Source organism: Pteropus alecto, unplaced genomic scaffold (assembly GCF_000325575.1).
Source record: "Pteropus alecto unplaced genomic scaffold, ASM32557v1 scaffold79, whole genome shotgun sequence".
In the NCBI taxonomy this organism is placed as follows: domain Eukaryota; kingdom Metazoa; phylum Chordata; class Mammalia; order Chiroptera; family Pteropodidae; genus Pteropus; species Pteropus alecto.
The window spans coordinates 16,167,146-16,180,119 of NW_006494612.1; the positions used below are offsets into that span (position 1 = coordinate 16,167,146).

At 41.3% G+C, this 12,974-nt stretch overlaps 1 protein-coding gene across 3 annotated transcripts in view; it reads left to right on the top strand.

Moving 5' to 3' along the window:
• The first annotated feature begins 739 nt into the window (after positions 1–739).
• TPD52L1 (tumor protein D52 like 1) overlaps positions 740–12,974 on the top strand; it is an 85,172-nt gene continuing 72,937 nt past the window's right edge. For all 3 annotated transcript variants that reach the window (XM_006926142.3, XM_025042416.1, XM_015600068.2), the window contains exon 1: positions 740–958. In XM_006926142.3, the coding sequence (XP_006926204.1) occupies positions 940–958 (19 nt within the window). In that variant the 5' untranslated portion in view covers positions 740–939. The remainder of the gene's footprint in view (positions 959–12,974) is intronic.

The following is a 12,974-nucleotide window of genomic DNA, read 5'->3' on the forward strand; positions in this document are numbered from 1 at the left end:
ATTCCTATGGGGTTTGGGTTAGAAAATATACATACATAGTTGATGCTTATTATTTGCAGATTCCGTATTTGTGAATTTGTGTCCTCATTAAAATTTATTTATGACACCAAAATCAATACAGCACTTTCATGGTCATTCTCAGACATGGGCAGAGCCCCGAAAATTTTAAGCCGACAGATGCACACAAGGCTAAGTTCTACCTTCAGCCTTCAGCTCTCAGACTGTAAACAAGGACCCTTTTCATGGACCACAAATGAACCATTTTTGTGCTTTCGGTGTGGGGTGATTTCGCCATTTAAAGTATAATGCTGAAGTGCTGCCTAGCGTCCTAGGGAGAAAATAGGTAAGTTTAAAAGGCTTAATAAGTTTAATTCAGGTATGAGCTATAGTGCTGTGTGTGGTGAGCTCAGTGTTAATGAGTCAACAATGTTAAGTAAGGTGTCTTTAGAGAGAAACACATAAAACAAGGTTATATGTTGATTAGTTGACAAAAACGTTGGGTCCACAGGGTCAGAGTGGCGAAACTGTATTTCCACCTGGAGCAGCAGTTCAGTATTGTAAGCCCCTCCCGTCCTCTCTCCCGTGGTATTTGCCCTAGTACAACAGAATTCGGGCCCTACTTGAGCTTGGTTAGACATTGATTGGGCCTGAGCACGCGCCCTCAGCCAGGAGTGGGCGCCCTCGGCCTCCAACACGGAGTTACCGGCAGATGGCGCCCAGCGGTGGGCTCCTTCCCAGCGCAGTCTGGGCCAGGTGGACTGTAAGGGGCGGAGGTAACCAAAAGCGGCCAGTGGTGTCTGCCCAGTGGTTCCCCACCCCCTGTACGCAACGACAGGGTTGGGGCGCAGGCGGCTGGGCCAGCTGCGTTCTGAGCTCGGGCACCGCTGTCTGCTTCTCTGCGAGCGCGCCCCCGCTGCGTTCAGCCCGAAGTCGGCCACCATGGAGGCGCAGGCACAAGGTGAGTGGTCACTCGCCGATCGCCCTGAGGGTCAGCTTCGGGGCGCGCATGAAGGTGTTTTTCTGTATCATCTAACTTCTCAGACAGAGTGGAGCGGTGCCATCTTCGCACGTCCGCAACTCTGCTCCAACCCGCGCCTGCAGGATAATTCCTGCTCCCCAAACACAGGGTTTGCTGTGGGGCTGGGGGGCCAGCGAAGGAACCCCTAACTAGAGAGGCTCCTCCGCAGGAAATGCGCCCACGGAATGCTCTACCTCTTTTCCCTAGCCAGTCGCCCCAACACCCCCACCCCCACCCCCGCCCCGGCCTCCTGAACCTCGCGGGTGCCCAAAGAACCTGTTGTGCAGGGTCGGGAATCCGCGTTCGTCCCTTTTCCCTCGGGGCAGTAGGGAGGAAGCTCTACTCTTCTAGCCCTGAGCGGTGGGCTCGCGTCTTGCAGCTCCCAAGTTCTGGGCTGAGGGCGGCGCGCGCGGAGGTGGTCGCGCTGCGGAGACCGGGGTCTCCCGGATACGCGAGGGGTTCGCAGCGCGCGGATCGGCCTTCGCCAACCACGAGAGCGTTGCCCGCACGCTGATCTCCTGCAGATCGACACGTGTGTCTCTGTTTCCCACGGTCGGGGATCGCCCACAGCCTCCCCAGGCAGCCCTGTGCCTCCTCGCCCCCTGGGAGGATGTGGAACACGAGACTGGGAGGATGGACTCCGACTCTGGTGTCTGTATTGAGAGCAACGCTAAGAAGGGATGGGTTGAGGAGTTCAGCTTTCTTCAGCCTTTAAAACAATCATCACCACCTTTCTTCTACAGTATAGGAAATTCTGTGATGGCTTTTAAGATAAAAGCCCGTTTAAAAAAAAAAAAAGAAGAAGAAGAAGAAGCGGTCCATGACCCTATGAGCTCGCCCTCTAGGGGCAGAAGCGTCCTGAATGAGAGCGGTTTGGTTGGTGCACGGGCCTGGAGCCATCCAACAGGTTTGCTGCAAGGATTACAGTTGTCTGAACAGTGAAAACCAACCTCATTTGTTCCATCAGCCAAGATTCTGTCCAGAAAGCTGCTGCTTGCAGTCCCTCCCCGCCCCCATTTTCTATATAAGAAAGGAGAATTCAACCAAGGGCGGGGGTGGGGAGAGAGCGGGGTTGGTCAAATTCAAAAACAGAGGTCGCCTGGAGGTCTTCTCTCCTGAATTGAAGCAGATGAGAACAACACTGGAGCTTTCCAACCTGTCTTGCAAACTAGAATTATTTGGAGAGTTTTAAATACTGGCCATGGCTAATCCCAGACCAATTAAACTGGAATCTCTGGGGCCTGGGTATGGGTATATATGAAAGCTTCCCAGGTCACTTTATTGCTCTGTGAGCTGGAGAAAAACTACAGCAGGTAGAAAACGTTCATCGGAATCCTGAAGACACCTGAAACAACCGATTGGACTTACAGATGTCATGGGTTTACTTGTGAGATTTACTTAACAAACATTGTAGTGTTTTCCTTTGCCAAGCACTGTGCTAGGAGAAGCAAACAGACTTGATTTTTGTTTCCTGAAATTTACAGTAGAGGAAGAGACAAAAATTAATTTGATTGTTATCTGATGAATGTGAAATTGTTTATGATATGAAAGAGGGCCACATAGTGCAAAGAGAACCTGAAAAACTTTCGGCCTGGTAGGTGATAATCAAAATAATGTTTATTTACTGTGTCTGCATTAATGTTCTTTGTGCTTTACCTGTGTGTTGACTCATTTCTTCACAACAGTCCCATCAAGTAGGTAGTGTTTTCATTCCCATTCTGCAGAGAAGGAACAGGCACAGGATGTAAATTCCTTGTAAATCAAGTAGGTAGTGAGTAGCAGAGTTGATGCTGTGAACGCTCTTTCCCACTCAAAGCCTACTACTTTAGAGAAAAGATAAAAAAGTCTCTGCCTACTCTCCCCTGCCTTCTCTGCTACTTCCCCTTCCCCTCATGACTAGTTGGAACCTGAGTGGATGGGGAGGACATTTTTTTTGTCATTTAAGCAGCTGACATATTAAATTCTTTCAGAATAAAACTTTTCACAAAATATTTACAGAGAAAATCTTCATTCTACATGGCATATTTTTTTCTGGCTAAATGAATTGCCTCTTAGATTCTGAGAGAGTCCTGTGTGTAAGTGTATATCATCAGCACAATTTATTATAGAATTATTTATAGTGTGGATGGCTTATCTTTCTGCCTCTTGATCTAGAGAGAGGAAAGAGGAGTGAGGTTAAGTAGGCAGCTGCTGATGACATGTCCCCTGTATTTTTCAGGAGACCACCCAGGTGCTATGGACATTCTTTGCACATATAGTTCAATAAATGAAGCAGTCTGCCTTAGAGACTTTTTCATAAGTGAAATGCTGCTAATATGTTGTTTGACTTTGTAAAACAAAAGATTACTTCTAGCAAAAGAAAGCACATTCTGGGAAGTTGGTAGAACAGGAAATGCAGAAGTGGGATTATGAGCAGAGGGGTTCAATTAGGAGGGGCTGGAGAATAACGTGGAATCGAAACCCACAGGATGCCAGCATTCCCAGTTGCTTTCCTGGTATTAGAGAATTTTCCTTTAATATATTAGAGTAGGAATTTGGTTAGGGATATAGCATTTCCTGAAACATGTGGCTGTCCTTTAAAATAAAAAGTTTCTGACCTTTTTAAACTATCTTTCTATATTTCATTTTTCTAGGAAATAACTTTTTGTCTTTCTACTGTCTTTAATGTTTAAAGGACAATTTTCTCTCCACTTATCCCTTCTGTATATATTCAGATGAATATATTAGTTTCCTATGACTGCTATAACAAATTCCTACAAATTTAGTGGCTTAAAACAATAGAAACTTATTCTCTTATAGTTCTGGAGCCTAGAAGTCCAAAATCATTATCACTTGACCAAAATCAAGATATCAGCAGGACTTTGCTTCCTCTGGATGCTCTAGAAAGAATCCATTCCTTGACTCTTCCAGCTTCTGGTGGCTGCCAGTGGCATTCGAATAAATTTTTTCTTTGGGAAAAGAAAAAATTTATCATTCCAATATCTGCCTCATTCCAGTATCTGCCTCCATGCTCCTACTGCCTTCTCTGCTGTCTGTGACAAATCATCCTCTGCCTCCAGTTGTTAAGAACACTTATGATTTCATTTAGAGCTCACCTGGGTAATCCAAGATAATCTTCCTATCTCAAGATCCTTAATTTAGTCACATCTACAAAGACCCTTCTCCTATATAAGGTACCATTTACAGGTTTCAGGGATTAGGACCTGATCTTGGGGGCCATTATTCAGCCAGCTGCAGTAACTATTTTTTATATTCAGATATTCTACTGAGAAGAGTTCTCAGAAGTCCATGAATGACATAAAGTAATAAATGCCAGATTAATCTTGCCTGATTGCAAATTCCACTAAAGTAATAATGACATATATACCTTACATTATGCTTTGCTCCCAGGACATTTATTTACCCTCATCTTGCTCCAGGAAGAACTTAGGGCATTTTATACAGATATATGAAACACAGCAAGGTAATATAATTAGAAATAGAAGAAACAAGAATAAGAACAGAAAATGAAGCAAGGAATGAAGTGCTAGAAAAATAAATACAATTATATCCTTTTTATCAGTATTGCATGGAAAACAAATTATTGCTTCATAAATAAAGTGTGTTATTTTATTATAAAACAATTCCATAGCAACTGGCCAAGTCACTTATATTGTCGGGATCAGATTTCCCAAAGGAAAAATTTATTTTGTAAATTTTAGGCAATAGACTCATAAACCTCAAACAATGGAAGCTAGGTGTTATACATTTTGATTTATGAATTTTAAAAGTATTGTTAAAAACATTCTTACTATCTTCTACCTCCTATTGTTTTATTTTCCCTCCAAATAAAAGTTTTAATGTAGATAGTGATGTATACATAAGATGAAGTCAATCATTTGCAACAAACCATATACTATTGTTGCAATTAAAATTCTTATTAAATCTAATAATACAAATTATAGACATTGTGGTATATGGAAACCTACTTTAAATTGCCTTCCCTAATATGCACCTTGTTTTCTTGATACCCTTGGTGGGCAGAATCTGAGAAGTTGCTTCAAAAAACTTAGAAGCAAGAGAGTCCATTTTTGTGGCCTATGTTAAGAGTTGATATTTAGTGAGCTATAATAAATAATAAGTACTTCAGCAAATATTGAGTCATTTAATAAATATTTGACCCAATATTTATTGATTACTGTAGTAATAGCAAATTTTCAACAAGCACTTAATATTGAGAAATATTAGAGGATAGTGGTTAAGATTCCACAATTAAGGCAAACTGCCTGGATTTTAATCCTGCCATTGTCACCATTAATATGACCCTGTGCAAGTTACTCGATCTCCCTTGGCCTTCGTTTTTCTACATGTAAAGTAAGGATAATAATAGTGCCTAGATCATAAGATTGTAATGAGGATTTAATGAGTTAATACAAGCAAAATTCTTAAAGCAATCCCCAGTACATGGAAAGTATATATAAACATTTGCTTTTGATTTTAGTAGCATATGTCAAGAACTTTACATGCATTATCTTATCAAATCTTTATAATAACACCATGAGATAGATATCATTACATTGAACACATTTATAGACAGGGAAACAGAAGGTCAGAAAAGTTAAGTGAAGAAGGTGGGATTCAACTCCAGGCCTATCTGAGTCCAGAATGTGAGCGCCACCGCTGTACGACACTGCCCCTCAATATGCACAGGGCAACATATGCCAATGGGAAACAAAGATGAATTTAACATGGGTCACCTTCCCGGGGAGGGTAGCAAAGAAGAGTCATCCCTGTGGGTAATGGCCCATAGAACTGACGAGCTGCCGCATTTTATTCCCAATGGAATTCGTAGAGTACTTACGTGCTAATTAGAAGAAATTCATGTTGAGGGTGTTAATAACAATAATATTTTAGTGTTTGTTTTAAAATGTCAGATACCATGCTATGCACTTCAAAAATCACATTATTTAATAGAGCAAAGTCATGAGGAAGGTGATGTTATTTTCATTTTACAGATGAAAAAACTGAATGACAGAGTAGTTACACAACTTTCTCCAATTGTACAGCTTGGACATGTTGGACCCCGCATTTGGAATCAGAGAATTTGACTTCATACTTTGAAATTTTAATTCCTATTATATACTGTCTCAAATAGGTGTGCCTAGCAGTCGGGGTGTAAAGTTGCAAATAATAGATTTTGTTTTACATTCGATATGGTCAAGGGGTTATTAAAGGGCAGAATTTATTTGCACTGTTCATCCCATATATGGGCAACGTCTGGGTCTGGGACTATGACTATGACCCAGAAGACCTGAGGTCTCTAAGAACAAGCCCCATAATACCCCAAGTTCATGTATCCACAGCTAGCTGTTTTAGTTCTAGTTTGTTGAGATGAAGAATTCTATAAAAGTCATACAACATGTGATTCTTAGAACCTGTATAGCATTTTATCACTAGCAAAAAAAAACCAGTTCAAATGTGAAATGGTTCAAATATGTTATTCTGTTTGGTGTTCATCTGTATCCAGTAATCTCAGGACTTTAAAATAATTAAAAGGCATAGGATCTGCATGCTTGTTTCCAGAAGGTAGGATCTGTGTTCTTTAGATGCTGACTGAAAGGACTAATAAATAATCTCAATGAGTATCTAAAAAAGAAAGATTTTATAGTCTGATGACTATTATAATTACTTGTTTACATGAATATGTTTTATTTATTTAACCATCTCCAAAGCATATTAGCACGTTATCTACTTTAAGAAGGTATCTAGTGGGAACAATGGATAGTCAGAGGATTTGTCCCTAAGCTGCTATAGCAATCTCTGTGTGAAATTTTTGTGGTCTAAAGTGGCAAGTGAAGAAAAGGGGGCATCAGCCTCAGTCATCAGCCTGGCTTGCTCTACATGTATGCGAATATCCACCACTTCTGCAGTTTTGGAATGTCCCCGGCAACACTTTGAAGCCATCTTAAATTTACTGAGTTGGTCGCAGTTAAGAACACATAAAGGATGACTCCATAGTGTGGATTTTTCAAGGCTGTCATTCTGTTTTTCATTAAATATTTAAGAAATCGAGTGTAATTTATTCAAAATATATGCATTAAATTAAGAATTGTCATGAATGCGCCAGGGAAGACAGGAGAATATTTTAATGAATTCAAGTTAGCTAAAAGGAAGCTTTGGGTCTTCGAGGCAAGATGAATTTTAAATAGTTTCTCACAGTGTCAGTGGTTTGTAAGTGTTGCATTTTGATGCAGAAGCAGTGAAATTCCCAGAGTAAAACCACAAATCTCTAAGAATACCCCTTCATCACCAGCATATTGCTTTTTTCTCCAAAGACAAAAATCTGACACTTTGCTATTTGTGCTATAGCCAGATAACATACCATACACTGAAAATGTGTGTATGCATTATAATTCATTGCCAAACTTACCTTACCAAAGGCTATTTGTATCTTACACAAGTTACATGTTCCCTGATGTATATCTAAACTATAGACTCCTCTAACTCCTTGGATATTGCAAAATGCATTTTTCTTATAGTTAAAAATTTCTTTTGCCAATCACTAGCAAGAGCCCTCATCAGGGCTCCTGGAAATGGACCTGATTCATTAAAAAGAAGAAGATGAGTTGGGATGGGGTGGTGGTGGGGGGCGGGTCTCTCCAGATCTCTCAATTTCAGAGTCTCTGGCTTTTGGATTTTTTTCCCCACTAATTGTTCCCCGCTGCACATGCAAAAGCTGACAGAAACAATAATGAGAGCTGAAAAAAATTGTTTATAAATATTTTCCAACATTTTCGCTGTTAAAATGGATTCATTTGTACATACAGATATCATAGAAAGATGGTTTCCCTTGAGAGTTAGGGTGGTCCCGGAGGAAAATGGAGTCTTTTGCCTCGTTATTCATTTAGCCACCCCAGAGCTCTAACTGGAAGTTTCAATATATCCATGCTTCCTGCTCTTAGAAGATGTTCCCATAGCCTGCTCTCCGTGACACTGTACCTGAAAGAAGGTAGCACATTCTGAGAATTAGAATTTGCATATTTTTTATTGCAACAGTTTAGAAATAAGAACATACATGCAGAAATCTTTTGAAATATGATCCAGCCCTCTCCTCTCTGTCGATGCCCTGTGCTCTCCTCTACAGAGCTGGCCTCTGTCCTCAGATTTTTGTCTCCTTATCCCTTTCCCTATTATATATGCACCTATTATGTATGGATCTGTTATATATGGTGGTCGTATATGGTGGAGACATAATGGTCTCATGTAATAACTGAATTTGGGTTCCATTTGATTTGAGGAAAGAAAATTAGCTCTCTTTAAAAAATAAATTAGTGGTCTGTTCTCAGTCATCATCTTAGCTGAGCTACCAGCATCACTTAGCACGGTTGCTCATTACCTCCTCCTTGAAGCACTTTGTTCTCCTGGTTTCCAGGACACCGAACTTTTTTTTCTCTTCCTTTTTCACAAACCCTACCTCAGTCTCCCATCTTACATTCCTATCTACGCACTCTCTTAGTGAGCTCCTCATTACTTGGGGTTTTGAATTTCATCCATCCACTGACAACTCCAAAATTTATTTTCCCAGCCTGTTGCTGGCCCCTCAACTTCAGATCGCCCACTTGATATATCTGCCTGAATGTCTAATAAACATCTTGAACTTAACGTGTCTAACACTGAACTTCTGCTTTCCTTCCTCTAAAATAGCCCTAATAGTAACTCCATCTCAAATGCAGAAGCCCCAAACCTATCCACCGAACGATTTTTCTTGTTTGTTTGTTTTTTTTGCCCCCCATCTTACCCCTGTCGGTCATGCCAGCTCTACTTTGAAAACATACCTGGAGTTGAACAACTCCCCACACCTCTGCTTTTGTCCAGGGCACCACCATTTCTTACCTGGGTTTCTGCTGCAGTTTCCTAGTTAATCTCCCTGCTTGGGCCCTGATCTATTCCCAACACAGTAACTAGAGTGAATGATCCTGTCAAAACACGTAGTATCAGGGCGAAGTCCTTACAGTGGCTACAAGGGTGCTGTGTGATCTCTCCCCCTTACTCTCCCATTATTTCTCTGACCTCATCTCCTAATCTAATCCCTCTGCCTCAGAAGCTCTTCTTCAGTTACCTTCCTGGCCTGTGTCCTCATTCTCGTCCTCATCCTTGTTGCTAGACAGTGTTACCTTTAGACCTGGCAACTGGACCCCTGTTGTCAGGAGACAGTTCTCCATGAGTCTCTCAAGGTTCTGCATAACTGGTCTTCTGAGGAAAGGCATTAACAGCTAATTTTCTCTAGACCGTTTTCTTTTCCTAATTAAATTTATGGGGGTAACATTGGTTGATAAAATTATATAAGTTGCAGATATGCAATTTTATAATACATCATCTGTATATTCCATTGTGTGCTCACCATCCAAGTCTGGCCTCATTCCATTCCCATACATTTGACCCCCTTTATCCTCTTCATCCTTTCCCCATCTCCCTTCCCCTCTGGTAATCGGCCTAATGTTGTCTGTTTTCTAAACATCCTTTAAGGACGTTTTGCATAGCAGGCAGCCTTGGGAGGTAGAGACTATCTCCCTTAGGGGCAGATTGATTTACTGTCAGGATAATAAAGAGAAGGTTTCTCTCTGGACCAGATGTTGGGGCAGATTTGCTAGCAGCCCCTATACTCTCCTGAAATTTACCCCACTGTGTAAAGAGGCAACACCTGGCCTTCCTCACGTCACCCTTTTGGAGTTAGGGCTCAGGAGACTGTTGCAAGTTGTTATTATGGCTACTGCTATTGCTGTGACTAATTGTCTATTTTCTCTGACCCAGGAGTCGTGTGTCTTCAGCCAGCATCCATGAAACCAGCAGGCTCATTTGTTTGCTTGCAAGTAGGGTAAAATCTGACCCTTCACAATTCTTGACACTTGTTCTGAGCCACTGACTTTAAAGGGCCCTGTTCTAGCCACCTTCTGTCTGAGCCTTGTCCAGAATTAGTCAATCTATAGGCTTACCTAGACCCTATGCCTCCTCTTCTAGACCATTCCCTTGATAGCTGGGACTCCATAATTCTCTGCCCAAACAGTTCTCAGTGTGTCACTGGGCTTGCATGTACTTTCCAAGGACAGACCATGCTGCCAGCATGCCATTCCTAATCCTGAGAAACTGAGAGCTGGCTCTGGGGGATGGCAGTGGGATGAGCTCAGATATCCAGGCTAGAGTACTGGTTCTCAGAGTGTAATCCCTTGACAAGCACCATCAGCTTCACCTGAGAACTAGTTAGAAATGCAAATTCTTAAGCCCTACCCTAGAGCTCCTGAATAGGAAACTTTGTGGGTGGGCCATCTGTGTTTTAACATACACTCCAGATGATTCTGGTGTACACACATCTTTGAGGGTGCTGATGTTAACTCGAGGGGCTAGGTTGTCCATGGGCCTATGCATGAAGCCCTTGATGGTGTTTGTGGTGGACAGACCCTACAGTGATCCTGGTGATTTCTGACTTCTGGTATTCACCACTTTATATAATCCCTCCCCCTAGATTTTGGGCAGGACCTGTGGCTTCTAATAGAATATAACAGACAGGAGGGGATGTTACTCCCTTGATTATGTTCAAAAGACTCTGTTTTAGCAGACTGAAGCCCAAACTCCTTGTAGGTCGACAAAGTAGCTGTGTTCGAAAATCCCACATGTGGCATTTTCTAGGACCTGAGGGAGGCAGCAAAAACCTGGAGCCTTCAGTTTTATAGCTGTCAGGAAATGAATTCTGCCAACAACCTGAGTGACCCTTGAGGCAGATTCTCCCTGAATTAGTCCTGTAGGTGAGAATACAGCCCAGCTGACACCTCGATTACAGCTTTGTTAGACCCTGAGATAGGACCCAGAAAGCTTCTAACCCACAGAAACTCTGCGATAATGTGTGTTGTTTCAAGCTGATAACTATGTGGTAATTTGTGATGAAGCAGCTGATAACTGACACCTCGAGGGATTTGTGTGGGAAGGGAAGATGGGCTGTGTGCCTTGCTTTATGTTCTCACCTTGAGCTCTGCAGATGTCAGTGATGATCTGTCCTGGCTTCTCTGTGTAAAGTTCACCTTGCCTCCGTACCACACACACAGACACTTAATATCTCCCTTTCCTACTTTCTCTCTGTCTCTGTCTTTGTCTCTGTCTCTGTCTCTGTCTCTCTCTCTCTCGCAGCTTTCCTCCTCTCTTATACTATATATTTTACATGATTTATTTTGTTCTTTCTCTCTTCCCAGCCCTCCTAAATGTAAGTTCCATGAAACAAAGATATTTTACTGTGTTGGTTACTGCTTAATCTCCAACACCTAGAGCTTACACATAGTAGGAGTTCAATTAATGTTTATTAAGTTAATGAACTAAACTACAATCTTTTTGAAAGTCTACTGGTTCCTTGTTAATGCTCCACTGAAACAATAGGCTCTTCCTACTGTCTTAGTTCAGTATCAGATAATTTTATGAATGGTAAAAATAAATGTGAAGGAAATAATTGAAGCAAAGTAGTTAAATAAATGAAAAAAATGGGTTCTATACCCTATGTCTCCCCCCATGTAAAAGAACTAATTAACCCTGGGTTTGCCATTCTTTCAACAAGACCAGCATCTATCTATGAATATCACCATTAAATTTAACGCTGACTTTCTATCAGCAGGTGTCCTTACTTCTTGCAGCCTGGCTACTGTGTGTGTTTGTATGTAGATGTGAGCAGGTGCTCACAGGGGGAAGACAGAGTCCACCTTCCCCTTTAGTCTATATTCTGTTCTCCTCTCTTCCCTTAATTATAAGGCTGTACCAGCTCAGTCATCTGAGCCAAAGGACTTTCCACTTGAGTCAGACACATGGTCCAAGGAACAATTTATAGAGGGCCTTGGCTGTCCTCTCCTATGTAAACCTAAAATTTTCTCTGGGTTGTTAGTTATTTTCTGTTGTTTTTGTCATTTATCTTTTTATCAAACTCTTTTGGGAGGCAACTTGATGTAGAGAGAGGGCACAAGATGGGGAGCCAGGGGGCCTAAGTTCTGGTCTCAACTTTGTCATCACCCTGTCACTCACTTTTTGGGTCCTTTCTTTGTTCATTTCTTACCTGAAAGGGTTGGATCAGATGCCCTTCAAGGTCCTGATTAGCTCATTCTTAAGAGACTTGTTCAAATTACTTCAACACACGTTGCTTTAAAAAAAAAAAAAAACCCTGCTGTTTTATATATAAAACTATTGTTCCTTAAACTATGTTTGATTCCATTTTCTATGTTGAAAGTTTGCAGCCAATTAGGTATTTTCATTTTCTAATGTAGTGGCTAAAATTGGATTCTGGATGCTGGTACTTCTCATTTAGAGAATGGCCGTATACCCACATAAGCTATTTCTCCAAGGTAAGGAGATGATTGTAGTTATATGGGGAAAAGTCACAAGGAGTAAAGATTCTGTCATTTAAAGGGACTCTAGCCTCATGGTGAAGAGCATGAATGTTGTCACAAAGATTTGGATTCATGGCCCAGTTTAGTCACTTCTTAGCTATGTGACCTTTAACTTACCCAAGTCTCACTTTGCTCATCTACAAAATGATGAAAGTGGTAGCCACCTAGTGGGTTTTGTGACAGTTGAGTAAGAGGATATGTGTATAGTGCTAGGATACTATTACGACAATTAAATGGGAAGGTGAGATTCATTTATTAATTTCTCATGACACATGGACTGAGCACTCCTTGTGAGGGGCGAAAGAACCAAAGACCTTTATTTGTGAGTTTACCACATGATTTTTGTTGTAATAGGTGTCAAGCTAATACATTCTTTGGATTTTGTATACCATCTACCACACTGTTGAAAATAACTTTTGGGAGCTAAGGAAAGATGAGTAGGTTGAAGAATGAAATAAATCTATAAGTTGAGGGAACTTGGACATCTGGCCTGCATACAAAGTTCTTTTTTGAAGCATAAATATTAACTACTAAAGCATACTGAAATTTTGCTATCAAGA